The 27,928-nt window shown below is 46.5% G+C and overlaps 1 protein-coding gene across 1 annotated transcript in view; it reads left to right on the forward strand.

Moving 5' to 3' along the window:
* Nucleotides 1-27,928, forward strand: part of ttn.2 (titin, tandem duplicate 2) — a 282,695-nt gene that overhangs the window by 222,549 nt on the left and 32,218 nt on the right. The window contains 19 exon segments of the mRNA XM_029427369.1: nt 243-542; nt 629-913; nt 1,209-1,511; nt 1,686-1,933; nt 1,935-1,989; nt 2,604-2,909; nt 3,501-3,788; nt 4,342-4,632; nt 5,035-5,322; nt 5,807-6,394; nt 7,098-7,202; nt 7,288-7,485; nt 8,013-8,309; nt 8,469-9,056; nt 9,197-9,499; nt 9,633-22,345; nt 22,347-26,727; nt 26,822-27,118; nt 27,283-27,870. Of these exon segments, the coding sequence (XP_029283229.1) occupies nt 243-542; nt 629-913; nt 1,209-1,511; nt 1,686-1,933; nt 1,935-1,989; nt 2,604-2,909; nt 3,501-3,788; nt 4,342-4,632; nt 5,035-5,322; nt 5,807-6,394; nt 7,098-7,202; nt 7,288-7,485; nt 8,013-8,309; nt 8,469-9,056; nt 9,197-9,499; nt 9,633-22,345; nt 22,347-26,727; nt 26,822-27,118; nt 27,283-27,870 (22,422 nt within the window).

Consider the following 27,928-nt stretch of genomic DNA (forward strand, 5'->3'; position numbering starts at 1 on the left):
CAGGATTAGTAACTATAAGAACAGATAAAGGATTTGGGGATTTATACTCACAGTTTAGCCCTAATGCTCTTATGTAGAGTAACTTAACCAAAGTCACAATAGAATTTCATGTTAAAATAAATCCTCACGATCACTGAAGGACGACCTGGGTCTTCACTGAACTTAGTTTTCAGGGTCGTGTCCACTGAACCTTCTTCGTTGTTCAAACATCACAACTTGATTATTTGTTTCCTCCCACCCAGACGCCCCCGGTAAGCCCGAGGCCATGGACGTGACCAAGCACTCCGTCTCGTTGGTGTGGAGCCGTCCTAAGCACGACGGCGGCAGCAAGCTCATCGGCTACTACATGGAGTACACGAAGCATCCTGAGGACAAGTGGACGCGCTGCAACGCCAACTGCATGAACATCCAGACAGAGAGCTATGTGGTGAGCGGCCTAGACGAGGGCCTACAGTACCAGTTCAGAGTCATCGCCAAGACCGCCGTCAACATCAGCCTGCCGTCTGAGCCGTCCGACCCCATCCCTGTCATCGCAGAGAACGGTACAGCTGCACAGAGCCAGCGCTACGATGACGGACCAACACGCGTTCTGACACTCAATAACACTTGTTCTCTCTCCCCCCTGCAGTCCCTCCCCGCGTGGATCTCGGCCTACACATGAAGAACCTGATCGTGGTGAAAGCCGGAGAGAACGTCTGCATGGACGCCGAAGTGTTTGGCAAGCCGCTGCCCAAGGTGAGCTGGAAGAGAGACGGGGCTCTGGTCCACGTCGAGGGGATGAAGATGACTCAGAAGAAACACGTCCACATGCTGGATCTGTTCTGCGTCACCAGGAAGGAGTCCGGAGACTACAGCATCAACGCCGAGAACATCAACGGCTCCAAGTACGCCATCATCAAGGTCAAGGTGCTCGGTAAGTCCCATCGAGGGTTGTTTTATTCTGGTATTTGTGTAAAGCTTATAAAGCATGTCTCGTGCTGTATAAATACTGTAAAACACTCCACGGAGATGTTCAGATACTGTTCCTTTAAACGAGACGGCTATATTCAGACAGTATGAGAACAATAATGTGTTTTTTCAACGTTACAGCATGTAAACATTTTCTAGTAGAAACTCAAACTTCAAGTAAGAACCTGAAAATGAACCCTTTAATATTTGCGGCTTCTAAGCAGATACATGTTTACATCTCCCTCTCTTCCCCCCTGCAGACAAACCAGGCCCCCCGGCCTCAGTGAAAACAGCGAAGGTGTTTTCCGACCGCGTGAAGCTGCGGTGGGAGCCCCCACACGCAGATGGCGGCTCTGAGATCACCAACTACATCATTGAGAAGCGTGAGACCAGCAGAGCCAACTGGGCGCTGGTCAGCTCCAACATCCACGGACACAACACCGACTGCCTTGTGGAGAAGCTCATCGAAGGACACGAGTACGAGTTCAGAGTCAGCGCTGAGAACCAGTACGGGGTGGGAGACGCCATCATGACCGACCCCGTCATGGTGAAGAACCCCTACGGTACGTTCAGACACTGATGCCTGTGGAAAAGTGCCAAATACAGAAAGCTTTTCCACAGAAAACTAATTAAACTCAACATTTAAACTTTATTCTCCACTTTACATGACAGAAACTATGTGTCGAGCAGGATTTGACAAAATAATTCCTCATCACGACCTTTATCTTTTCCTGCAGATGTTCCCGGGCCCTGCGAGCCGCCCGTCATCACCAACATCACGAAGGACTCCATGACGGTGAGCTGGAAGGCTCCTGCCAACGACGGCAAGGCCACCATCCTGGGCTACATGGTGGAGAAGCGCGAGGCCACCGAGCTGGCCTGGGCTAAGGTCAACCGCCGGCCTGTCATCGACAGGACCATCAAGGCAGTGCAGCTGAGCGAGGGCTCCGAGTACGAGTTCAGGGTCATCGCCATGAACAAGGCCGGGCCAGGGCAAACCCAGCGACGCGTCCAACGGCGCTCTGGCCGTCGACCCCGTCTGTAAGTTTCTGCTGTGACCCGCGGGCCTCACATCGGAAATGTTTCTCTGATGTCTGCGTCAAAAAACTGCCATAAAATGATATATTAGTATTATTATTGTATTATTATATCTTTTATTTACCAATTATTCAGAATTTTACCGCTTTTAATGTTTGTTTACATTAAACTGTCTTTATGGAAAAAACACAAAAATGTAATTATGTTCTGTTTATTAAATACTTGGAGGAATTGTTTGTCCCCTAAAAATATTATATGTTAATATTATTTTCCACTTTCACTGAGTTCAATCTTTTAATTAACCTAATTCATTCCTGATCAAACTTACTAATTATTTAATTATTTTCAGAAATATTACGCTTTAAATGTTAGTTTACATAATGCTCCTGTTGGTTTTATGAAAAAACTAAAATGTACTTTCTTTGTATTGTAAATGCTCGGGGGATTTAAAAAGAGTGAGATGTGAATGTTTGTATCCAACTTGGCTTTTGATGCATTTGTTTGTTTGTGCAGGAAACCATGGAAACCGCATGTATTTGTCAGGGGAGGGATTATCAAATATTTCTTTCCCTATAAAATGTGAGAATAATAACTAATGTGTCACCCTGATTCTCCAGATCCCCCCGGCCCCCCGGCCTTCCCCAAGGTGGTGGACTCCACCAAGAGCTCCATCAGCCTGAGCTGGACCAAACCAGCGTACGATGGCGGCTGCGAGATCATCGGCTACCTGGTGGAGTGCAAGCGAGCCGACGGCGAGCACTGGAACAAGTGCAACATCCCCAAAAAGCTCCAGGCCACCAAATTCCTGGTGACGGGCCTGATGGACGACTTGGAGTACCAGTTCAGGGTCATCGCCGTCAACAGAATCGGCTTCAGCGAACCCAGCGAGGTCCCTGGAAACCACATGGCCAAGGACATCCTGAGTACGTCCCCACACTATTAACACACTTTATTAGATAAATAACCTCAAAGCCTTTGAACTCACCAAGGACTCATGTTCTATTTTTATACTATTATACATTATATTGTACGTTCTTCACTTTAATATTAAAGTCCTGCAGCTCTGTGGAAACAGCTCAGTCACAGCTAGAAGTAGAGAAAACTCAAAAACGTCTTTTGTGCAGAATAACAGTTATAATGCGATGAATCTTACAAAAGAGAAAAACTCAATTAGGATTTTGATAATTGTTTTTATCTGCTCTTCGCCTAACTAAACCCAGACTATCCATGTTGATGAGGTCCTGTGAGGTTGAGCTGCAGGAAACACATTTAACTACATTTAGCTTCACAGAGATCTTCTTCCTCAGCGTGTACTGTCTTCTGGCAGCATAGTTCATTGTGCATCGTCACACATTTCAACAAGGAAACTAGATTTTGTATTCTCAGTTATAACATCCTTGGTGAACATGATTACCTCATGCTAACGATGCGCTCCAGAGACGCAGAAAACATCTAAGAAGTCAGATTACTAAATAATAAAGGACGTGATTGATAATCTTGTGTCTGTCCTGCAGTCGCTCCTGAAGCTGAGCTGGACGCCGACCTGAGAAAGGCTCTGGTTCTTCGAGCCGGCGTCACCATGAGGCTCTACGTCCCGCTGAAGGGACGCCCGGCGCCGAAGGTGACGTGGACGAAGGTGGACGCCAACCTGAAGGACAGGCAGGGCGTTCTGATCAAGACGTCAGACTGGGACACCCTGCTGATGATCGAGGACGTTACCAGATACGATGCCGGCAAATACGTCCTGTCGCTGGAGAACAGCAGTGGCTCCAAGAGCTACACCATCATGGTCAAAGTCCTCGGTAAGAGTCGAAGGAGGGAAAGAAAGTGTAGAAAAAACCTCCCAGAGAGCGGGAGTTAGGTTTGTTACAGGGGAAGAAATCTATGTTATAAACATACTTATAATGTGTTATAAACATACTTATAATGTATTATAAACATACGTGATATAAACATACTTATAATGTGTTATAAACATACTTATAATGTATTATAAACATACGTGTTATAAACATACTTATAATGTGTTATAAACATACTTATAATGTATTATAAACATACGTGATATAAACATACTTATAATGTGTTATAAACATACTTATAATGTGTTATAAACATACTTATAATGTGTTATAAACATACTTATAATGTGATATAAACATACTTATAATGTATTATAAACATACGTGTTATAAACATACTTATAATGTATTATAAACATACGTGTTATAAACATACTTTTTTTTACATTTCTTATGCTTTCTAAATATTGTATTTCCTCCACAGAATATTGATATTTGTCCCTATTACGTGCGTCTGCGACCTGATTTGTAATATTTCTTCTCTTCCTCTCAGATTCTCCTGGACCGCCAATGAACCTGATCGTGAAGGAGACCTCCAAAACCCACGCCTCCATCACCTGGGACGCCCCGCTGATCGACGGGGGCAGCCCAGTCAAGAGCTACGTGGTGGAGAAACGTCTGGCGGAGAGGAAGGCCTGGACCTGCGTGGCCACAGAATGCCACAAGATCTCCTTCAGGATCACCAACCTGGAGGCGGGACAAGCCTACTGCTTCAGAGTGCTGGCTGAAAACGCCTACGGCATCGGGGAGGGCTGCGAGACCGCCGGCAGCGTCCGAGCCTCAGGTAGAAACAAGGCATTGTGGTTAGATTAGTTCATTTTAGATTAATTACACCTCAACTAGATCCTTCAACACTTCCAAAGTCATTGTAAAAATGGATATGCCAATTTAAAAACTTTATTTAAATTCAGCAAAATGACACAATTCAGAGGACTCGACTTCTACTACGTTGTTAACCAGGACTGAGGAAGGTCCTCTCCATAGTGCCAGGAATAAAACTCTGCTGGATATTCAGATTACTTTACTGCCAATTAGATTTTCATTCAAATGATATATATATAAATTATATATATATAATATAAATATATCAAAAGTCAGGAAAAGCTTCAGGTTTTATTCCAATTTAAAGTCTGAACTCATCTCGTTTAACACAAACCACATGTCTGAACTAATCCTCCCCCTGCAGAGCAACCCGGCCCAGTGACGGACCTCAAAGCCACAAAGACCACCAAGGACTCGATCGTGCTGAGCTGGAAGAAGCCCATCAGCGACGGCGGCAGCTACGTCACGTCTTATATCCTGGAGCTGAGTGAAGGCGAGGAGAAGTGGAGGCAGATCCTGAAGGGCAAGAACACCTCACACACCATGAGCGAGCTAAGCGAGGGCACGGAGTACTTGTTCAGAGTCAAGGCGCTCAACGAGTCCGGAGAGGGACCGCCCACCGAACTCGCTGTCATCGCTAAAGACCAGTTTGGTAAGAAATCACTTATTGTTTTAGTTTAGTATATTAATATGTCTGGGGTCACATGGTAGGAAAGAAAACTTGATGTGTAAATCTGTGCGAATGTAATACTTAAGTACATTCATCTTATGATACTTACATACAGTTAGGACTACAAATAAAACGATGGACAGAAAGATTATCTCCAAATATTTTGATAATTGAAATCAAATTTTTCTCAAATATGGAGATTTGCTGCTTTTTCTCTGTTTTATATGATATTAAAGTGACAAAACAAGATATCACTTTGGACATTTTTCACTATTTTTTGATATTTTATAAACCAAACCATTAATCTAGAAAATAAGCAGATTCATTGATAATGAAAATAATCGCTAGTTGCAGCTTTATTATGTACACATCAAGCTTTTTCATGTCCGAAGTGTGAAGTTTTGGTAGAACATAAAATTATTGTTTCCAAATATCTTCTTTTAAGCAAATTCCTTTTGTATTTCAGTGCTGCCTGACTGCAACCTGAGTGGTCTGCATGACGGTTGCTGCGTGGTGAAGGAGGGCAGCACCACCCGTATCAATATCCCCCTCACCGGAGTGCCACTCCCAACCGCCACCTGGAAAAGAGGTGACACGGGGATTGGCGACACCGGCCGGATGTGCATTGAGGCGTCTCATGGCGTCACAACGCTGCTGATCAGAGACTGCCAGAGAGGAGACGCCGAGACCTACACCATCAACGTCAGGAACAACGCCGGCTCCAAGGACAGCAAGTTCCAGGTGAGGGTAGTGGGCAAGCCCGGCATCTGCACCGGACCCATTACCTTTGACGAGATTACCGCCGATGGCATCACCCTGGAATGGGGGCCGCCCAAAGAAGATGGCGGTGCGGAGGTGTCTAACTACATTGTGGAGAAGAGGAGGACGACGGACAACAAGTGGGCCACCGTGGCATCAGCCATCCAGAAGACCACCATGAGGGTGATCCGGCTGCACGACGGAGTAGAGTACATCTTCAGAGTGTTCGCAGAGAACAAGTACGGCGTCGGAGAGTATCTGAGGTCCGAAACCGTCATCGCCCAGCATCCATTCAGTGAGTATTACACTCCTGACTAATGCCAATTACATCTTCATGTCTTTTATAGTCATTTCATCTCAAGGGTTAGTTTCATCTACTCAACTCGGGAGTCTTTTTGTTGTTGTATTTATTTAATAAAAGTAATAAATTGTTGCCTTGTGAGAAATATAAAATACAGTGAGCCTGCATGGAAAATGTGACTTTATTCAGTTTATTCATCTTTTATCTGTCTTTCTTAAATAGTGACACAACCTGCAATATACAGAGAGAGAGAGAATTATAAACAGATTACATCAATTGGATGAACTTTTTAGAAATTCAAGGCGAGACTCTACAGGCAAAAACAAGTTTTTCATGCACTGGTCAATTTTGGGTTATTTCTCTTCTATAACTCGTCTTCTGTCAGACGTGAGAAAACATCAGAACATCAGAGTTTGTGTTTCTAACTTTGTGTGTTTGTGTAGATTTCTCTTAAACTCACCAACAGTTACATTACATAATGCCTCATTTACATATTTTAACATCACATTTCAGAAAACAGAAAAAAATGTTTTAATACAAACTACAGAAATGAAATACTGTTACATGTGAAAAATGCAACAGTAATTGTGCTTCATGAATACAAAAATAAATAATAATAAAGTGTAATCAGGACCCTGGGGTTTGTTCATTTTTGACCTCCTTTCCTAATCCCTCGACCTCTTTCTGTTCCCTCTAGATGTGCCTGAGGCGCCCGCCCCTCCAGAAATAGTGGCCATCCGCCACGAGTCGGCCATCTTGACTTGGGCTGATCCAAAGGACACCGGAGGTTCCCCAATAACTGGTAACACACTGACCAGTTCATAGTGATGCGTGAGCAAACATCCAATAGCAATCATCATGACCAAGTGACTTTGTGTTCTCTGTAGGATATCATGTGGAGTTTAAGGAGAGGAACAGCCTGATGTGGAAACGGGCCACGAAGACTCCTCTGAGATTAAAGGAGTGCAGAGTCACGGGCCTGATCGAGGGACTGGAGTATGAGTTCAGGGTGATGGCCATGAACATGGCCGGCTTAGGAAGGCCAAGCAAGGTCACTGAGGCTGTAGTTGCCCTTGATCCTATTGGTGAGTTCAGTGGTTTAGTCTTTTTCTTAATGTGAAAAGTTCTTATTTGGCAGCTCTACAGTTATTATAAAAATACTGAATGAAAAATGGAAATTGCTGTTTGAAAGCATGTCTTGTGTTTCTGTACATTTCAACAAAGAGGTTTTCAAAGTTTCAGGGAAGACTCAGTGAAAAATCGTACATTAGTTGTAAAAAGAAGACAGAATAACCTAAATGTGTGGGATGTGGTTAAAGAGATTCAGAAGATGCAGGAGTTCTGGGAATTTTCAGAATTCAGAAACTAATAAATGCATTAGGACAGACCTTTTTTATGTATTTGGTGTAGAATGACAGAGACTTGACAGTCAAACAGCAGTATTAGGTTATCTTGGCTGTATTGTTGAGTGTCTATGGGGTCGAATAACAATCAGGATCCTATAGAATTGAGAAAAACTAAGCAAGTAAACGAAGGCTTTTGTCTGAGCGGAGCCCCACAGTCCACGTCTTTGAAGACCCCTGTTTAATGCCTTTACTTTGTGTCCTGTTAGATCCTCCTGGCAAGCCTGAAGTGATTAACGTCACCAGGAGCACGGTTACTCTGATGTGGACCCCTCCCAAATATGACGGCGGCCACAAGTTGACTGGCTACATGGTGGAGAAGCTGGAGACTGGTGGCAAGGCCTGGATGAAGGCCAACCATGTCAACATCCAGGGCTGTGCCTTCACTGTCCCTGACCTGACGGAGGGATCTCAGTATCAGTTCTGGATCAGAGCCAAGAATGCTGCTGGAGCTATCAGTGTTCCTTCAGAGGCGACTGAGCCTCTGACCTGCAAGGATGAGTACGGTAAGCTGAGTAGTAAACTTATTTGGGTAGTTCCTCAGTTAAAACATGTGCAGATCCTTAAAATCTTTTTATTTCAGTCTTAAAGTCATATTGTCATGAATTTGAATTCATGAGGTCTGTCGACAATTATAATACAACTTTGTTCTATCTTCTCTGCAGAGCCCCCGACCATCACTATTGACCCAGACATGAAGGACGGTGTATCAGTCAAGTCAGGGGACACCATCGTGATCACAGCCTCCAAGATTTTGGGCAAACCTCTACCCACTGCTGTCTGGTCAAAGGGAGGCCGTGAGTTTAAGAGCTCTGACATCATCTCCATTGCCACCACCCCCACCTCCTCCACTCTGGCTATCAAGTATGCAAGCCGGAAGAACACAGGAGAGTACACAATCACCGCCAGCAACCCCTTTGGCATTAAGGAAGAACGTGTAAAGGTGAAGGTCCTCGATGTGCCTGGACCTCCAGGCCCCATCGAAGCCAGTAACATTTCAGCTGAGAAGTGTACTCTGACCTGGCTTCCACCAGAGGAGGACGGAGGCTTCTCTATCAAGTCCTACATCCTTGAGAAGAGAGAGACCAGCCGCCTACAGTGGACCAAGCTATCTGAAAACATCATGGACTGCAGATATGTAGCTGGCAAACTGATCAAGGGCAACGAGTACATCTTTAGAGTGTTTGCTGTGAACCAGTATGGCACTGGAGACTCAAGCCAGTCTGGTCCAGTAAAAATGGTTGACAGCTACCGTAAGTTTACGTTGTTTTTATATGATAATGTATGATGTTTAAAAAATGTAATTAAATGGAAATAATAAAAATGGACTGCAAGGATTTAATACTTCAAGGCATAATTGACCAAAATATTCTTGCATACTTTGTTTCCCCAGGCCCACCAGGCCCACCCTCAATCCCAGAGGTTGATAATGTCAGTAGGACTGCTGTCACCATTTCATGGAGGAGACCAGCACAGGACGGCGGAAGTGACATTAGAGGATATAGTGTAGAGAGGAAAGAGAGGAGAGGAATGAGATGGGTAAGGGCCTCTAAGCGGACGGTCCCTGACCTGCGCTTTAAGGTGCAAGGCCTGACTGAGGGAGTAGAGTATGAGTTTAGAGTAACTGCTGAGAACAAGGCTGGATTTGGGGAGCCAAGTGAGCCATCACCACCTGTGATGACCAAAGACATTGTCTGTAAGTAAAACGTTATTATTTAATTCTGAATTACATTTTAAAACACCAAAAGTTGCATATGCATAAAAGTCAGAAAATACATATCAAGCACCCAGTTTAACTTTTTTTAACTCCTGTTTTTCTTGTTTATTAGATCCACCTGGTCCTCCATCCAATGCCAGAATTACAGACACTACAAAAACCACAGCTAGCTTCGCCTGGGGCCGACCACACTATGATGGTGGTCTTGAAGTAGATGGATATATTGTTGAGTACAAGAAGGAAGGGCATGATGACTGGGAGGTGGAGACACAGTATCCATTGAAAGTTACAGAATACGTTATTGGTAAACTTCAGAAAAAAGGAAAATACCACTTCAGAGTCACCGCTGTAAACTCAGAGGGAGTTGGTGAGCCTGCGGAGGTTGAGAAAGTGACAGAACTGGTGGACCAGGAGACGATGCCAGACTTTGAGCTGGATGCTGAACTCAGGAGAACCCTGGTGGTCAGGTGCCGTGCTTCAATCCGTATGTTTGTTCCCATCAGGGGTCGTCCCGTTCCTGAAGTAACCTGGAGCAAAGATGATACCAACCTGAAAGCACGTGCGCACATTGACACCACGGAGTCCTACACTTTACTGGTTATTCCTGACTGCACCAGATACGATGCTGGAAAGTACAACCTGTGCCTTGAGAACGTTGCTGGAAAGAAAACCGGCTTTGTTAATGTGAAGGTTTTGGATACACCAGGACCACCAGTCAACGTCAAGACTAGAGAGATCACTAAGAACAGCATCACCCTACAGTGGGAAATCCCCATAATCGATGGTGGTTCGAAGATTCACAGATATGTTATTGAAAAGAGAGAGGCCACCAAGAAGGCCTACACAGTGCTTAGCACTACATGGCAGAAATGTTCCTTCAAGTTTACAGACCTTGAGGAGGGAGCTTACTACTACTTCCGTATCTCTGCTGAGAATGACCTTGGCGTAGGTGAGCCCGCTGAATCCCCTGAGCCAATCAGGGTGTCCCAGGCCCCCTCTGCACCAGAGAACTTGTACGTCACTGATGTTACATCTGACAGTGCCATCCTGGCGTGGACCAAGCCCCTGCATGATGGTGGCAGTTTGATCACCGGATACGTCATTGAGGCCCAGAAGAAAGACACTGAGCAGTGGGTCCATGCGGCCACCATCAAGGCTCTTGACTACACTGTCCCAGATCTGATTGAGGGTGCAGAATATACCTTCCGCATAATGGCTGTCAATGCATCAGGCAGGAGCGACCCATGTGAGAGCAGGCCTGCTATTATCAAAGAGCAGACTTCCGCTCCTTCCTTTGACCTGCGTGGAGTCTACCAGAAGACGGTCATCGCCAAGGCAGGGGACCGCGTCAAGGTGGAGATTCCAGTGCTCGGCAAACCAAAACCTGTGGTTTCTTGGAAGAAGGGAGGAATAGCGCTCAAGGAGACACAAAGAATCAACACTGAAACCACACCAACATCAACTATCCTCAACATCGGTGAGATCAAGAGAACTGATGGAGGCCAGTATTCCATGACTGGAATGAACATGCTGGGTACAGTGACTGAGACGATCACAGTCCTGATCCACGACATTCCTGGTCCTCCGACTGGTCCAATCAAGCTGGAGGAGGTCTCATGTGACTATGTTCTAATGTCCTGGGAGGCACCAGAGAATGATGGAGGTGTTCCCATCAACAACTATATTGTTGAGATGCGGGAAACTACCGGTACTTCCTGGATGGAGTTAGCAGCTACAGTGATCCGTACCACATTCAAGGCAGCCCGACTCAACACTGGAACCACATATCAGTTCCGTGTCAAGGCCCAGAATAGATATGGCATTGGACCATGCCTTGTCTCTGAACAAGTGGTGGCTGCCTATCCATTTGATGTGCCAGGCCAGCCAGGCATTCCTCTGGTCACATCTTTCAACAAGGATGCTATGACTCTGAGCTGGAATGAGCCTTCTTCTGATGGAGGCAGTGTCATCATTGGCTATCATGTGGACAGAAAAGAGAAGAACAGTATTATTTGGCAGAAGATCAGCAAAGCTCCTGTTGTTGGAAATATTTTCAAATCAACAGGCCTTGTTGATGGAATCGCATATGAACACCGTGTTACTGCTGAAAACATGGCCGGTCTCAGCAAACCAAGCAAACCCTGTGAGGCTATGTATGCTTTGGACCCTGTCGACCCACCAGGCAGGCCTGTGGCCCTGAATGTCACCAGACATGAGGTGACAGTGTCATGGACCAAACCAGAAGGAGATGGTGGATTTTCCATCACTGGATACACAGTTGAGAGGAGAGAGATGCCCAATGGACGCTGGCTCAAAGCCAACTTCAACAACATCCTAGAAACCATCTACACTATTAGTGGTCTTATTGAAGATGCAACTTATGAATTCCGTGTGTTTGCTAGAAACTCAGCTGGTGCTGTTAGTGCTCCATCCCAGTCATCAGAGGCAATCACTTGCAGAGATGACATTGAAGAACCCAGGCTTGATGTTGACTCACTGTATAGCAGCAATGTTGTTGTCATGGCAGGAGAGGTGTTCAAGCTGGAGGCCAATGTTATTGGCAGGCCGCTCCCATCTCTGGTATGGACCAAGGAAGGAAAGGAGCTTGAGGATACAGGCAAATTGGAGATAAAGTCAACTGACTTCCATACAAGTCTATTAAACAAAGATTCTCTGAGGAAGGACGGAGGTGCTTTTACTTTGACCGCAAGCAATCCCGGTGGCTTTGCCAAATTCACCTTCAATGTCAAGGTACTCGACAAACCCGGACCACCAGATTCCCTCACTGTTACTGACGTCACTGCTGAAAAATGTGTCCTTAACTGGCTTCATCCAACACATGATGGCGGTGCCAAGATTGAGTACTTTATCATACAGAGGCGAGAGACCAGTAGGTTGGCATGGACAAATGTGGCCACAGAGCTTCAGGCGAACAGGTTCAAAGTCACCAAACTTCTGAAGGGCAATGAATACATCTTCAGAGTTATGGCTGTTAACAAATATGGTGTGGGTGAGCCCCTGGAGTCTGAAGCTATCATCTGTACCAACCCCTATGTCCCCAGTGACCCCCCACAGCAGCCTGAAGTCACCACCATTACTAAGGACTCCATGGTCGTCTGCTGGGAACGCCCTGAACACGATGGAGGCAGCAGATTAAACACCTACATAATTGAGAGAAGGGATAAGACTGGCCTGCGCTGGGTGAAATGTAACAAGAGGACTGTAACTGACCTGCGTTTCAAGGCCTCTGGCCTCACACCAGGACATGAATATGAATTCAGAGTTCTCGCTGAAAATAATGCTGGACTGAGCCATCCTAGTCTGTCCAGTCCATTCTACAAAGCCGTAGACACCATCTTCCAGCCTGGACCTCCAGGGAACCCCAGAGTGCTGGACACAACCAAGTCATCCATCACCCTTGCCTGGAACAAGCCTGTCTACGATGGTGGTTCTGAAATCACTGGTTACATTGTGGAGACCTGCCTGCCTGAGGAGGATGAGTGGACAATACACACTCCCAAGAAGGGATGGACAGCCACTTCCTTCACCATTACCAACTTGAAGGAAAACCAAGAGTATAAAATAAACATCTGTGCCACTAATTGTGAGGGAGTGGGAGAACCCGCTGCTGTTCCTGGAACCCCCAAGGCTGAAGACAGACTGCTTCCTCCAGAAATTGAACTTGGAGCAGAGCTGCGTAAGGTGGTCGCCATCAGAGCCTGTAGCACACTCAGACTCTTTGTTCCTATTAAGGGCAGACCAGTGCCAGAAGTTAAATGGTCAAGAGAGCGTGGAGAATCCTTGGACAGAGCTAACATTGAAATCACCTCATCATTTACCACTCTTCAGGTAGAAAATGTTGACAGGTTTGATGCAGGTAAATACATGGTGACTGTAGAGAATGCCTCAGGAAGCAAAACAGCCTATGTTAATGTCAGGGTGCTAGATACTCCTGGAGCACCTCAGAATCTGATTGTCAAAGAGGTCACTAGAGATTCAGTGTCCCTCGTTTGGGATGCACCTCTTATTGATGGTGGCTCCAGAGTCCGCAACTACATTGTGGAGAAGCGCGAGTCAAACAGAAAGGCCTACTCAACAGTCTGTGCTAGCTGCCATAAGTCTAGTTGGAAAATAGGCGATCTTGAGGAAGGAAAGATGTACTTCTTTAGAATCCTGGCTGAGAACGAATATGGCATTGGCCTCCCAGTAGAGACTGTTGAACCACTTAAAGTGTCAGAGAAGCCTCTACCACCAGGCAAAGTGTCCCTTCTGGAAGTTACCAGCTCCAGTGTCACACTAACTTGGGAAAAACCTGACCATGATGGTGGCAGTAGAATCTCAGCCTATATTGTTGAGATGCAGGGGAAAGGCAGTGAGAAGTGGAGCCAGGTCATGGTGGTAAAAACCAATGGGGCTGTTGTAACTGGCCTTACACAGGGAGAGGAGTATATGTTCCGTATCTCAGCTAGCAATGACAAGGGAGTTAGTGACCCACGTTCTCTTGGTATGCCTGTGGTGGCTAAAGACCTTGTCATCTCACCAACCTTCAAACTGATTTTCAGTACATTCAGTGTGCTAGCAGGAGATGATCTGAAGATAGATGTTCCATATGATGCCTGTCCCAAGGCTACAGCAACTTGGCTCAGAGATGGCATTGTTCTCAAGGAGACAACAAGAGTTAATGCTGAAGCCTCAGACAAGAACCTTCTCTTGGTTATTAAGGAGGCATGCAGAGATGATGTGGGCACATACACTATCAAACTGACGAACACAGTTGGAGAGGCATCTACAGACATCAGTGTTGTTGTTCTAGATAAGCCTGGTCCTCCAACCGGCCCAATTAAGCTGGATGATGTCACTGCTGACAGCGTGGTCCTGTCCTGGAATCCACCAGAGTATGACGGTGGTTGCGCCATCAACAATTACATTGTTGAGAAGAGAGACACATCTACTACTAACTGGCAGATTGTGTCAGCTACTGTGGCCAGAACCACTATCAAGGCAGCCCGTCTGAAGACAGGAATTGAGTACCAGTTTAGGATTGCTGCAGAGAATAGATATGGCAAGTCGTCAGTCCTTCTCTCTGAGACAATTGTTGCTCAGTATCCATTTCAAGTGCCCAGCTCACCACATTCTATTGTGGTCCAGTCAGCCACCAAGGAGAGCATGGTGGTCGTATGGGAGAAACCCAGCAATGATGGTGGAAGCAAAATTCTGGGCTACCACTTGGAGCTCAAAGAGAGAAACAGTATAATGTGGGTGAAACAGAACAAACTAATTATCCCAGAGACCAGATTTAAGGTTATTGGCCTTGATGAGGGTATTGAATATGAGTTCAGAATCTATGCTGAGAACATTGTTGGCCTCAGCAAAGCCAGCAAACTGAGTGAAATGCAAGTGGCAAGAGATCCTTGTGACAGACCAGGAAAACCAGAGGCTGTCATTGTGACAAGAAGCCAAGTAACACTCAGATGGACCAAACCTGAGTATGATGGCGGCATCAAGATCACAGGCTATTTGGTTGAGAAGAAGGAGGAAGCTGGCCGTTGGATGAAGGCCAGTTTTGCCAACGTCATTGAGACTATATTTGTTGTCACAGGACTTACTGAAGATCAGATTTATGAGTTCCGTGTCATCGCCAGGAATTCAGCAGGTGTTTTCAGCAAGCCCTCTGATTCTACTGGAGAAATTACTGCCAAGGATGAGGTTGATCCACCCAAGATCGATTTAGAAGCTAAGTACTCCCAGTCTGTTGTCGTAAATGCTGGAGAGACATTCAGGCTTGAGGCTGCTATCTATGGTAAGCCTGTGCCTACAGTACACTGGCTGAAGGAGGGTAAAAAGATTCCTGAAGCAGCACGCTTAGAGTTTAAGAACACAGACTTTACAGCTTGTGTAATTGTTAAAGAAGCTATCCGTGTTGATGGAGGTCAGTACACTTTGCTGGTAAAGAATGTTGGAGGAGAGAAATATGTTAACATTAATGTCAAGGTCCTGGACAGACCAGGTCCACCCGATGGACCTATCTCCATCTATGGGGTCACCAATGAGAAATGTTCCATTGCCTGGAAATCTCCCCTGCAAGATGGAGGAAGCGATGTTTCCCATTACATTGTTGAGAGGAGGGAAACCAGCCGTCTGGTTTGGACCGTAGTTGAACAGAAAGTTCAGACACTGAACCTGAAAATCACAAAACTACTTCCTGGTAATGAGTACATCTTCAGAGTGATTCCAGTTAACAAATATGGGGTTGGTGAGCCTCTGGAATCTGAGCCAATGATTGCCAAAAATCCGTTTGTCACTTCCAACGCACCAACAGAGGTAGACGTCTTCACAATCACCAAAGACTCCATGGTGGTGACCTGGGAGAGACCCTCTAATGATGGCGGCAGCTCTATCCAGGGATACGTTGTTGAAAAACGTGACAAGGATGGTGTGAGATGGACCAGGTGCAACAAGCGTACAGTTAGTGAGCTGCGCTTTAGAGTGACAGGGCTCCTAGAAAATCACAGCTATGAATTCAGAGTTGCTGCTGAAAATGCGGCAGGTGTTGGCACGCCAAGTGCACCAACGGTGTATTACAAAGCATTGGATCCAATCTTCAAAGCAGGTCCACCAAACAACCCCAAGGTGGTGGACACATCTAGGTCCACTGTTTCCCTGACATGGGGCAAACCCATCTATGATGGTGGCTGTGAGATTCAGGCATACATTGTTGAGTCCTGCAATGCAGTAACCGATGAGTGGTGTATGTGCACTCCTCCAACTGGAATCACAGACACTAAGTTTACAGTGAAAAAGCTTCTGGAGAAGCACGAATACCAATTCAGAGTGTGTGCCATCAACAAAGTTGGTGTTGGGGACCATGCTGATGTTCCAGGAAAGATTCTTCTGCAAGAGAAACTTGAGGCTCCTGATCTTGATCTGGATGCTGATATGAGAAAGATGATCAACATTAGATCAGCAAGCACGCTCAGGCTTTTTGTTCCTGTGAGAGGTCGTCCAGCTCCTGAGGTGAAATGGGGCAAGGCTGAGGGCGAGATTAAGGAGACTGCCCTGATTGACAATACAGGCAACTATGCTTCACTTGTCATTGAGAATGTAGACAGATTTGACACTGGCAAGTACACCCTGACTGCAGAGAATGCCAGTGGAGTGAAGTCAGTCTTCATCAGTGTCAGAGTCCTGGACTCACCTGGTCCACCAGCTAACTTCTTGGTCAAAGAGATTACCAAGAATTCTGTCACTCTCACATGGGAGCCTCCAATTCTGGATGGTGGCTCAAAAATTAAGCATTATATTGTTGAGAAACGTGAGAGCACTAGGAAAGTTTATTCTCCCATCACAACCTGCAACAAGATGTCATGGAAAGTTGAGCCTCTTCCAGAGGGTGGAATCTTCTTCTTCAGAGTCCTGGCTGAGAATGAATATGGTGTTGGTCTCCCCGCTAAAACTGTAGAACCAGTTAAGATATCAGAGAAGCCTCAACCACCTGGTAAAGTCAGTGTTGTTGACGTCACTTCAAGCACTGTAACTCTCACCTGGGAGAAGCCTGAATATGATGGCGGCAGTAGGATCAGTTACTATGAAGTCGAAATGGCAGCTAAGGATAGTGAAGTTTGGTCTTTGTGTGCTAGTGGGAAGTCACTGGAGACTGTAGTGGCAAACCTACTCAAGGGAGAGGAGTACCAGTTCAGAGTTATTGCTGTAAATGACAAGGGCAAAAGTGATCCCAGACAACTCGCTCAGTCAGTTTTAGCAAAGGACCTTGTGATTGATCCTGCTGTTAGGCCCCAAATGAGCACCTACAATGTCCAGGTGGGGTATGACCTCAAGATAGAGGTCCCAGTTGCTGGTCATCCAAAGCCAACCATCACTTGGACCAAGGATGGAGCAGTCCTTAAGCAAACCACCAGAGTCAATGTCACTGACTCAACACGTCACACCACTCTCACCATAAAAGATGCAACCAGAGATGATGGAGGCTTGTACAGCATCAATGTCGCCAATGACATGGCTTCCAAGGATGCCACAATTGAGGTGATTACCCTAGACAAACCAGGCCCAGCAACAGGCCCTGTCAAATTGGAGGATATCAGTGCTGAGAGTATGACTCTTAACTGGGAACCTCCTACGTATACAGGTGGCTGCCCAATCTCCAACTATGTAGTTGAGAAGAGAGACACAACCACAACCAACTGGGTGGTTGTATCTGCTACTTTGTCCAGAAATACTCTAAAAGTGGGCAATCTGAAGACAGGCACTGAATACCAGTTCAGAATCTATGCTGAGAATAAATATGGAAAGAGCTATGCAATTGATTCAGAGCCTGTTGTGGCACAGTATCCGTTCCAGGAGCCTGGCCCACCAGGAACACCATTTGTGTCTTTATACTCTAAAGACTATATGGTGGTTGAGTGGCACAAACCCCCATCTGATGGAGGAAGTGCCATATTGGGCTACCATCTGGAGAGAAAGGAGAAGAACAGTATCCTCTGGACCAAGATCAACAAAATGCTCATCCAAGACTGCAGGTTCAAATCTACACCTCTTGAGGAAGGCATTGAGTACGAGTACAGAGTCTATGCTGAGAATATTGTTGGTATTGGAAAATGCAGCAAAGTTTCTGAGGTATATGTAGCCCTTGACCCATGTTATCCTCCTGGCTGCCCTGTGGCTGTGATTGTGACCAGGCACTCAGTGAAGCTGAGGTGGACCCCTCCAGAGTATGATGGTGGAAGCTTAATTACTGGCTATGTAGTGGAGAAACGTGACCTTCCCGAAGGAAAGTGGATGAAGGCCAGCTTTGCAAACGTCATTATATCCGAATTCACAGTTACTGGCCTGACAGAAGACAGTAAATATGATTTCAGAGTAATTGCAAGAAATGCAGCTGGTGCTGTCAGCAAGCCCTCTGAGTGCACAGGATCCATCACAGCCAAGGATGAAGTTGATCCACCTACATGTGAGACAGATCCTATGTACAACCAGACCATTGTTATCAATGCTGGAGAGAATTTCAATCTGGAGGCCAGTGTGGGAGGAAAGCCCATCCCCACAGCTCAGTGGTTCAAGGGAAATGTTGAAGTTGAAAACTCAGCAAGAGCTGAGATCAAAAACACAGATTTTAAGGCTTTGCTTGCTGTAAAGGATGCCATCAGAGTGGATGGTGGACAGTACACACTGGTTCTGACTAATGTGGCTGGAACAAAGACTGTCCCATTCAATGTGAAGGTCCTGGACAGACCAGGCCCCTCAGAGGGACCTCTTACTGTTAGCAATGTCACTGAGGAGAAGTGCTCACTGTCATGGCTGCCCCCCAGGCACGATGGAGGAGCTAGCATTTCTCACTACGTCATTCAGAAGAGAGAAACCAGCCGCCTGGCATGGACAGTTGTCTCCAGTGACTGTGGAGCTACCATGTTCAAGGTTACCAAACTGTTGAAGGGCAATGAGTACATCTTCAGAGTCATGGCTGTCAACAAATATGGCGTGGGGGAGCCTCTTGAATCAGTGCCAGTTATCATGAGAAATCCATTTATTCCCCCTGGCTCACCTCAGGAGCTTGAGATCACTAACATTACCAGGGACTCCATGACTGTCTGCTGGAACCGCCCTGACGCCACTGGAGGCAGTGAGATTGTTGGTTACATAGTTGAGAAAAGAGACAGAGCTGGAGTGAGGTGGACCAAGTGCAACAAACGCAGAGTGACAGACTTGCGTTTTAGAGTAACAGGACTGACTGAGGACCATGAATATGAATTCATGGTATCTGCTGAGAATGCAGCTGGAGTGGGTCAGCCAAGCCCACCTACATCTTACCTCAAAGCCTGTGACCCCACCTTTGAACCAGGCTGTCCTTCCAATGCCCATGTGGTCAGCATGTCTAAAGACACCATCAGTGTGGCCTGGCACAGGCCTATCTATGATGGTGGTTGTGAGATTCAAGGATATGCTTTGGAAATTACTAAGGCTGAAGAGGAGGAGTGGAGCATATGTACCCCACCCTCTGGAGTTAAGGCTACCAAGTTTACTATCACCAAGTTGATTGAGCACCAGGAATACAAGGTGCGCATATGTGCCATTAATAAGCTAGGTGTTGGTGAGCCCACAGAGATCGAGGGAGTCGTGAAACCTTTGGATAAGATTGATCCTCCAGAGATGATTCTGGATGCAGAGCTCAGGAAGGGAATAGTTGTCCGCGCAGGAGGCTCAATGAGAATCTGCATTCCATTCAAGGGCCGTCCTACTCCTGAAATCAGCTGGGCCAAGGATGATGGAGGACTGCCCATTAAAGCTCAGATAGACACTGGTGATGAATACACACAGCTCTCTATTGACATCTGTGACAGATATGATGCTGGAAAATACATCCTTAACTTGGAAAATAGCGCTGGCACCAAATCAGCCTTTGTCACTGTTAAAGTTCTGGACACTCCAGGGGCTCCTCTGAATCTGACAGTAAAAGACATTAAGAGGGAAAGTGTTACGCTGACCTGGGAGCCTCCTCTTATTGATGGTGGTGCAAGAATTAAGAATTACCTTGTTGAAAAGCGTGAGTCTAACAGGAATGTTTACTCTAACGTGGACAACAAGTGCACAAAGACAAGCTACCGTATCACTGGCCTCACTGAGGGAACTATCTACTATTTCAGAGTCTTAGCAGAAAACGAGTTTGGCATTGGACAGCCAGTTGAGACAGAACACGCAGTTAAGACCTCTGAGCCTCCTCTATCAGTGGGCAAGGTCACTTTGACTGAAGTGACCAAAACCTCTGCCTCTTTCTCCTGGGAGAAGCCAGTCCATGATGGAGGCAGCAGAATCATGGGCTACTACATTGAGATGCAGCCTGTGGGTTCAGAGGAATGGGTGGTGGCTGCCACAACCAAAACTTGTGAGGGCACTGTAACAAGCCTAAGTGCAGGCCATGAGTACCTGTTTAGAGTGACTGCTTTCAATGAGAAGGGCAAGAGTGACCCCAGGCCTCTGGCTGCGGCCGTTACTGCTAAAGATGTAACTATCCAGCCCAGATTCAAGATGACAGTCAACACTTACAGTTTACAGAATGGTGAGGATCTGAAGATTGAGATTCCAGTGATTGGACGTCCTGTTCCCAAGGTTGAATGGAAGAAGGATGGGCAGGCTCTTAAAGAGACAACCAGACTAAATGTATCCAGCACACTGTCATCTACTAAGCTGTGCATCAAGGAGGCAAATAAGGAAGACTCTGGTAAATACACCATCACAGCCACCAGCAGTGTCGGAACAACTACAGAGGAGATTACTGTCATTATTCTTGATAAGCCTGGCCCACCCACAGGACCTGTGAAGATCGAGGAGGTGAGCTCTAATTATGTCTCCCTCTCCTGGGAGCCACCCGTGTATACTGGAGGCTGTCAGATCAACAACTACATTGTTGAGAAGAGAGACACGACCACAACAGCATGGCAGATTGTGTCTGCTACTATTGCCAGGACCACCATCAAAGTTACCAACTTGAAGACTGGAACTGAGTATCAATTCAGAGTGTCTGCTGAGAACAGATATGGAAAGAGTTCTGCCATTCTCTCCTCCAATGTTATCGCACAGTATCCATTCAGTGAGCCTGCTGCCCCAGGAACACCAATTGTTTCTGCTGCAACCAAGGACAACATGGTTGTTGAATGGAAAGTTCCCAATAACAATGGAGGCAGCCCCATTCTAGGCTATCACCTTGAGAGAAAGGAGAAGAACAGTCTCTTGTGGACTAAACTCAACAAGCTTCTAATACCAGACACACGTTTTAAGACTACAGAGCTGGAAGAAGGCATTGAGTATGAATTCAAAGTTTATGCCGAGAATATTGCTGGACTCAGCCCAGCTAGCAAGGTCTCTGAGAGCACAGTAGCCAGGGACCCCTGTGACCCACCAGGCACACCCGTGGCCATTGATATCACCAGAAATCATGTGACGCTTCAGTGGACCAGGCCTCAGTATAGTGGAGGCAGTGCAATCACTGGCTATCTGATCGAGAGGAAGAAGCAACCCGATACCCGCTGGATGAAGGCCAGCTTCACCAACATCATTGATACCCAGTATACACTCACTGGCCTGACTGAGGACTGTGTTTATGATTTCAGAGTGATTGCCAGGAATGCTGCTGGCATTTCTAGCCGTCCTTCTCAGAGCACTGGAGAAATTACTGCCAAAGATGAAATTGAGGCTCCAGAGGCCACCTTGGATTCTAAATTCAAGGATCTGACTGTTGTTAATGCTGGTGAGACGTTCGTCATTGATGCTGACTACACTGGCAAGCCTTTGCCTATAGTCTCTTGGTTAAAGGAAGGAAAGGAGATTGACAAAACCACCCCAAGAATGGAAGTCAAGACCACACTCACACATACCATCTTGACAGTAAAGGATTGCATCAGAGTGGATGGTGGCCACTTTGTCCTCAAACTTGTCAATGTGGGAGGAGTCAAGATGATTCCAGTTAATGTTAAAGTTCTGGATAGACCTGGTCCTCCAGATGGTCCACTGGAAGTCAAAGGGGTCACATCTGAGAAGTGTTATCTGCACTGGAGCCATCCCTCACATGATGGTGGAGCCAGCATCTCTCACTACATCATTGAGAAGAGAGAGACCAGTCGTTTGTCATGGACTATGGTCGAGCCCAAGATCCAGGCCATCAGCTACAAAATCACAAAACTGCTGCCTGGCAATGAATACATCTTCAGAGTCACTGCTGTGAATAAATATGGTGTTGGTGATCCTTTGGAATCTGAGCCTGTCATTGCTCGTAACCCCTTCACCACTCCCAGTGCTCCCTCCACCCCAGAGCCCAGCTGCTATCACTAGGGACTCCATAGTTCTTACATGGGAGAGACCAGAGCATAACGGAGGAGCTGAGATTGAAGGATATATCCTTGAAAAACGTGATAAGGATGGCATCAGATGGACTAAGTGCAACAAAAAGAGGCTGAGTGACCTGAGATTCAGATGCAGTGGCCTCACAGATGGCCACTCTTATGAGTTCAGGATCTCAGCTGAAAATGCTGCTGGTGTGGGAAAGCCTAGTGCACCAACTGAATACATCAAGGCCTGTGATGCCATTTATCCACCAGGATCTCCAAATAACCCCAAAGTCACCGGCCATTCGAGCACCACAGTATCTCTGTCCTGGTCCAGGCCTATCTATGATGGTGGAGCCCAGATAAGCGGATATGTTGTTGAAAGGAAGGAGGCAGCAGATGATGAGTGGGTCACTTGCACACCACACAGTGGTGTTCAGGCCACTCACTACACTGTAAAGCATCTGAAGGAAAATGCTGAGTACAACTTCCGCATCTGCGCTGTCAACTGTGAGGGAGTAGGAGAGCATGTGGACCTACCTGGTTCTGTGATCGCTGCAGAGAAGCTGGAGGCTCCTGAAATTGAACTAGATGCTGACCTGAGGAAGATGGTCAATGTTCGTGCTACCGCCACCTTGCGTCTGTTTGTGACAATCAGAGGAAAGCCTGAGCCTGAGGTCAAATGGTCAAAGGCTGATGGCACTTTGAATGAGCGTGCCCAGATTGAAGTCACAAGCTCTTACACAATGCTGGTGATTGACAATGTTGATAGATTCGACACTGGCAAATATGTACTAACTCTTGAGAACCTCAGTGGCTCTAAATCAGCCTTCATCAATGTGAGAGTTCTAGACTCCCCCAGCGCTCCTACCAACCTGGGGGTTAAGGATGTGAAGAGAAATTCAGTCTCTATCTCCTGGGAGCCTCCTCTAATAGATGGTGGGGCTAAGATATCACATTATATTGTGGAGAAGAGAGAGCAGAAGAGAATGGCTTTCACCAGTGTTTGCACCAACTGTGTGAGGAACTCATACATTGTCTCTGAACTGCAGGAGGGAGGCCGATACTATTTCAGAGTGTTGGCTGTGAATGAGCTGGGAGTAGGTCTGCCTGCCTCCACAGATCAAGTCAAGGTTGCTGAGGCTCCTTTGCCTCCTGGGAAGATTGTCCTGGTTGACGTGACTCGTCATACTGTCACTCTTTCTTGGGAGAAACCTGATCACGATGGAGGTAGCAAGATTACAAACTTTATTGTGGAGATGCAGCCCAAGGGAGATGACAAATGGTCTGTCTGCAGTGAAGTCAAAGCACTGGAAGCTACTATTGTTGGACTCACAACTGGAGAGGAATACTCCTTCAGGGTTACTGCTGTGAATGATAAGGGCAAGAGTGATGCCAAGCCTCTGGCTGCCCCTGTGGTACTGAAGGACATCACGATGGAGCCTACCATCAACCTGTTGTACGACACATACAGTGTAAAATCAGGAGACGACCTGAAGATTGATGTTCCTTTCAAAGGCAGACCTCAGCCTGAGGTGTCGTGGAAGAAGGACGGCCAGGTGCTTAAGCAGACGACCAGGGTTAATGTTCTTACTTCCAAGACCTCATCCAAGATTGTCGTCAAGGATGCGACCAAGGAGGATGTAGGAAAGTATGAGATTACGCTGACAAACTCAGTTGGCACCAAGATTGCTGAAACCTCTGTTATAATCCTGGACAAACCTGGCGCACCCAGCAACATTAAGATGGATGAGGTGAGCGCTGATTTCATCTCTCTGTCTTGGGATCCTCCAACCTATGACGGTGGATGCCAAATTAACAACTATGTGGTGGAGAAGAAAGACACTACCACAATCTCATGGCAGATTGTCTCAGCCACTGTAGCCAGAACATCAATCAAGGTGATTCGTCTCACTCAGGGAACAGAGTATCAATTCCGTATTGCAGCTGAGAACCGTTATGGCAAGAGTTCTGCCATTGACTCTACTCCTGTTATTGCTCAGTATCCCTTCGAGCCTCCTGGTCCTCCTACCAACGTCCATGTTTCCCATGCCACCAAGTATGGCATGCTCGTTGAATGGAGCAGACCTGCCAGTGACGGTGGCAGCCCTGTAATTGGTTATCACATAGAATGCAAAGACCAAAGCAGCATCCTGTGGACCAAAGTCAACAGAGGCCTGCTGGCTGAGAACCAGTTTAAGATGACAGGCATCGAAGAAGGCCTGTTTTATCAGTTCAGAGTCTATGCTGAGAATATTTCTGGAATTGGTCCATGCACTAAAGCCAGTGACCCTGTGGCAGCGAGGGATCCATGTGAATCTCCACATAACCTTAGAGTCACCAACATTACCAGGACCTCAGTTTCCCTCTTTTGGGAAAAGCCAGAGTATGATGGCGGAGTGAAGATAACTGGCTACATTGTTGAGCGTAAAGAACTTCCCAATGGCCGCTGGCTTAAATGCAACTTCACCAACCTGCAAGACACCTACTTCGATGTCACAGGCCTCACAGAAGATGTCCAATATGACTTCCATGTCATCACTAAGAATTCTGCAGAGCTGTTAAGTGATCCCTCAGAGAGCACTGGTCCTGTCACAGTCAAGGATGATGTAGACCCTCCAACTATCATCCTGGAAGATAAGCTCAGACAACTGGTTGTCATCAAGGCTGGAGAGATCATTCAAATTGATGCTGAAATCACAGGCCGTCCACTCCCAGTTGTCTCATGGTCTAAGGATGGAAAGGACGTTGAGGCCATGGCCAGGTGTGAAGTCACTTCCACCAACTTTGCAACCACACTGATTGTCAGAGATGCTATCAGGAGGGACTCCGGCCAGTATATCCTGACCCTGCACAATGTGGCAGGAACCAGGTCTGTGGCTATCAACTGTAAGGTTCTGGACAGACCTGGACCTTCCTCAGGACCATTGGCAGTGTCTGGCTCCACAGCAGAGAAATGCACCATAATGTGGGGTCCCCCTCAGGAAAATGGTGGTGCTGAAATCATGCACTACATTGTCGAGAAACGCGAGACCAGTCGCCTCGCCTGGACTCTTGTCTATGGTGACATGAAGGCAACCACTTGTAAAGTGACCAAGCTGCTCAAAGGAAATGAGTACATCTTCAGAGTTAGGGGAGTCAACAAATATGGGGATGGTGAGGCCCTGGAGAGTGAGCCAACAAAGGCCATGGATCCATTCACTGTGCCTGCAGCTCCCACTAATGTTCAAGTCACCTCAATTACTAGTGAGGCAATGACCATCTGTTGGGAAAGACCCATTTCTGATGGTGGCAACAGTATCTCTGGCTATGTCATTGAAAAGCGTGAGAAGACTGGCCTTCGCTGGTGCCGTGTCAACAAGAAACCTGTTTATGACCTCCGAGTCAAAGCCTCAAACCTTCGTGATGGCTGTGAATATGAGTACAGAGTGTTTTCAGAAAACTCTGCTGGCCTCAGTGCTCCCAGCGTCGCTTGCCCACTCACCAAGGCTGAAGACCCACAGTTCCTGCCTTCACCTCCTGCTAAGCCTAAAATCATCGACTCTACAAAGACCACAGTAACCCTGTCATGGCATAAGCCACTATTTGATGGAGGCGCTCCTGTGACTGGTTACAAAGTCAAATACAGGAAGACTTCAGATGATGAATGGTTTGTTGGAGTCCAGAATACCAAGAACACAGAGTTTACAGTGGTGCGATTGACACCTGGGACTGAATATGTGTTTGTTGTTAAGTCCATTAACAAGATTGGAGCCAGTGAGCCCAGTCCTGAGTCAGACAAACAGGTCGCCAAAGAAAGAGAAGAGGAGCCAGTCTTTGACATCAGCAATGAGATGAGGAAGACTCTTATTGTGAAGGATGGGAGCTCATTCACCATGAAAGTGCCATTCAGAGGCAAACCCATCCCCAGTGTTACATGGACTAAGCCTGATGTTGACCTTAGAGTTCGTGCTGTCATTGACACCACAGACACCTTCACCTCCATCACATTAGAGAAAGCAACTCGCAATGACTCTGGCAAATACATCATCACCTTGTCAAGCGTAGCTGGAACCACCGCTTTGACACTCAATGTCAGAGTCTTGGATTCCCCCGGACCTCCTGCCCATGTAGAGGTCAAGGATGTGACCAGAACCTCTGCTTCTGTAACCTGGGATACTCCTGAGAATGAGGGAGGAGGACCAGTCAAGAACTACCTTGTTGATATCCGTGAGGCCAGCAAGAAAGGCTGGACCAGGTTGACTGACACATGCAACAGATTGACATACAAAATGACAGACTTGCAGGAGGGAGAAGTCTACTATTTCAGAGTGACAGGCGAGAATGAGTATGGTGTTGGTGTTTCTGCTGAGACCAAGGAGGGAACCAAGATCACAGGTATGCATTTTAAGTCGGTAACATTATAGATTCTTATTGTCAAAAGATAATACCAGATTATTTAAATAAAACACATTATTTCCTCTTTCTCCAGAAAAACCAAGCCCACCACCAAAGCTGGGTGTGACTGATGTGACCAAGGAGAGTGTGTCCCTTGTCTGGGCCAAACCAGAACAAGACGGAGGCAGCAGAATTACTGGGTACCTAGTGGAAGCTTTGGAGAAAAGCCAGGAGAAGTGGGTTAAGTGTGGAGTGACCAAGTTCATCCACTTCACAGTGTCTGGTCTGAGGGAGAATGCTGAGTACTTCTTCAGAGTCAGAGCAGAGAACCACGCTGGCTTCAGTGATATAAAGGAAATGCTCACCCCGGTAATGGTCAAAGACCAGCTTGGTAAGTTACAGATCAGATTCAACAATATGATTAGTCAAGATTAACTAAGAAATAACACATTAAGACAATTATTACATATAATCAGGAAATAACCAAGAAGTTAATTAAACAATATTACACCAATGTTCCCTACTATAACTCTCTTTGCTACTTTTTTGTTTCAGAATCTCCTGAGATCAACATGAAGGACTTCCCCCACAACATAGTGTATGTTAGAGCCGGCTCCACCCTCAAGTGTGAGATCCCACTGACAGGCCGGCCTTTGCCTAAAGTCTCCCTGTCCAAGGATAACATGATCCTTAAGTCAACAATGAGGTTCAACTCTGAAGTCACCCCTGACAGCATCAAGATCAATTTGCGCGAGAGCATTGCTGGAGACTCAGGACGCTATGATATCACTGCCTCCAACTCCATTGGAACAACCAAGTCCTTTGTAAATATTATTGTTCTGGACCGGCCCAGTGCCCCAATGGGCCCTATGCAGATGTTTGACGTCACAGAGGACAGCGTGAGCCTGGAGTGGCTTCCACCGGCATATGAAGGTGGCAGCCCTATCACCAACTATATCATCCAGAAAAGAGAGACAACTTCAGCCATCTGGATGGATGTCTCTTCTGCTGTGGCCCGCTGCACCATGAAGATCATGAAGCTGACCACTGGCCTGGAGTACCAGTTCAGAATCAGGGCAGAGAACAAATATGGAATAAGTGAGCACATTGACTCGCAAACTGTTGCTGTCAGTCTTCCTTACAGTAAGTGGTCTTTGTTTTGCTTCCCTCTTTTATTTTCACATAATTTTGTTCTACTCTT

Source organism: Cottoperca gobio, unplaced genomic scaffold, assembly GCF_900634415.1.
Source record: "Cottoperca gobio unplaced genomic scaffold, fCotGob3.1 fCotGob3_315arrow_ctg1, whole genome shotgun sequence".
In the NCBI taxonomy this organism is placed as follows: Eukaryota; Metazoa; Chordata; class Actinopteri; order Perciformes; family Bovichtidae; genus Cottoperca; species Cottoperca gobio.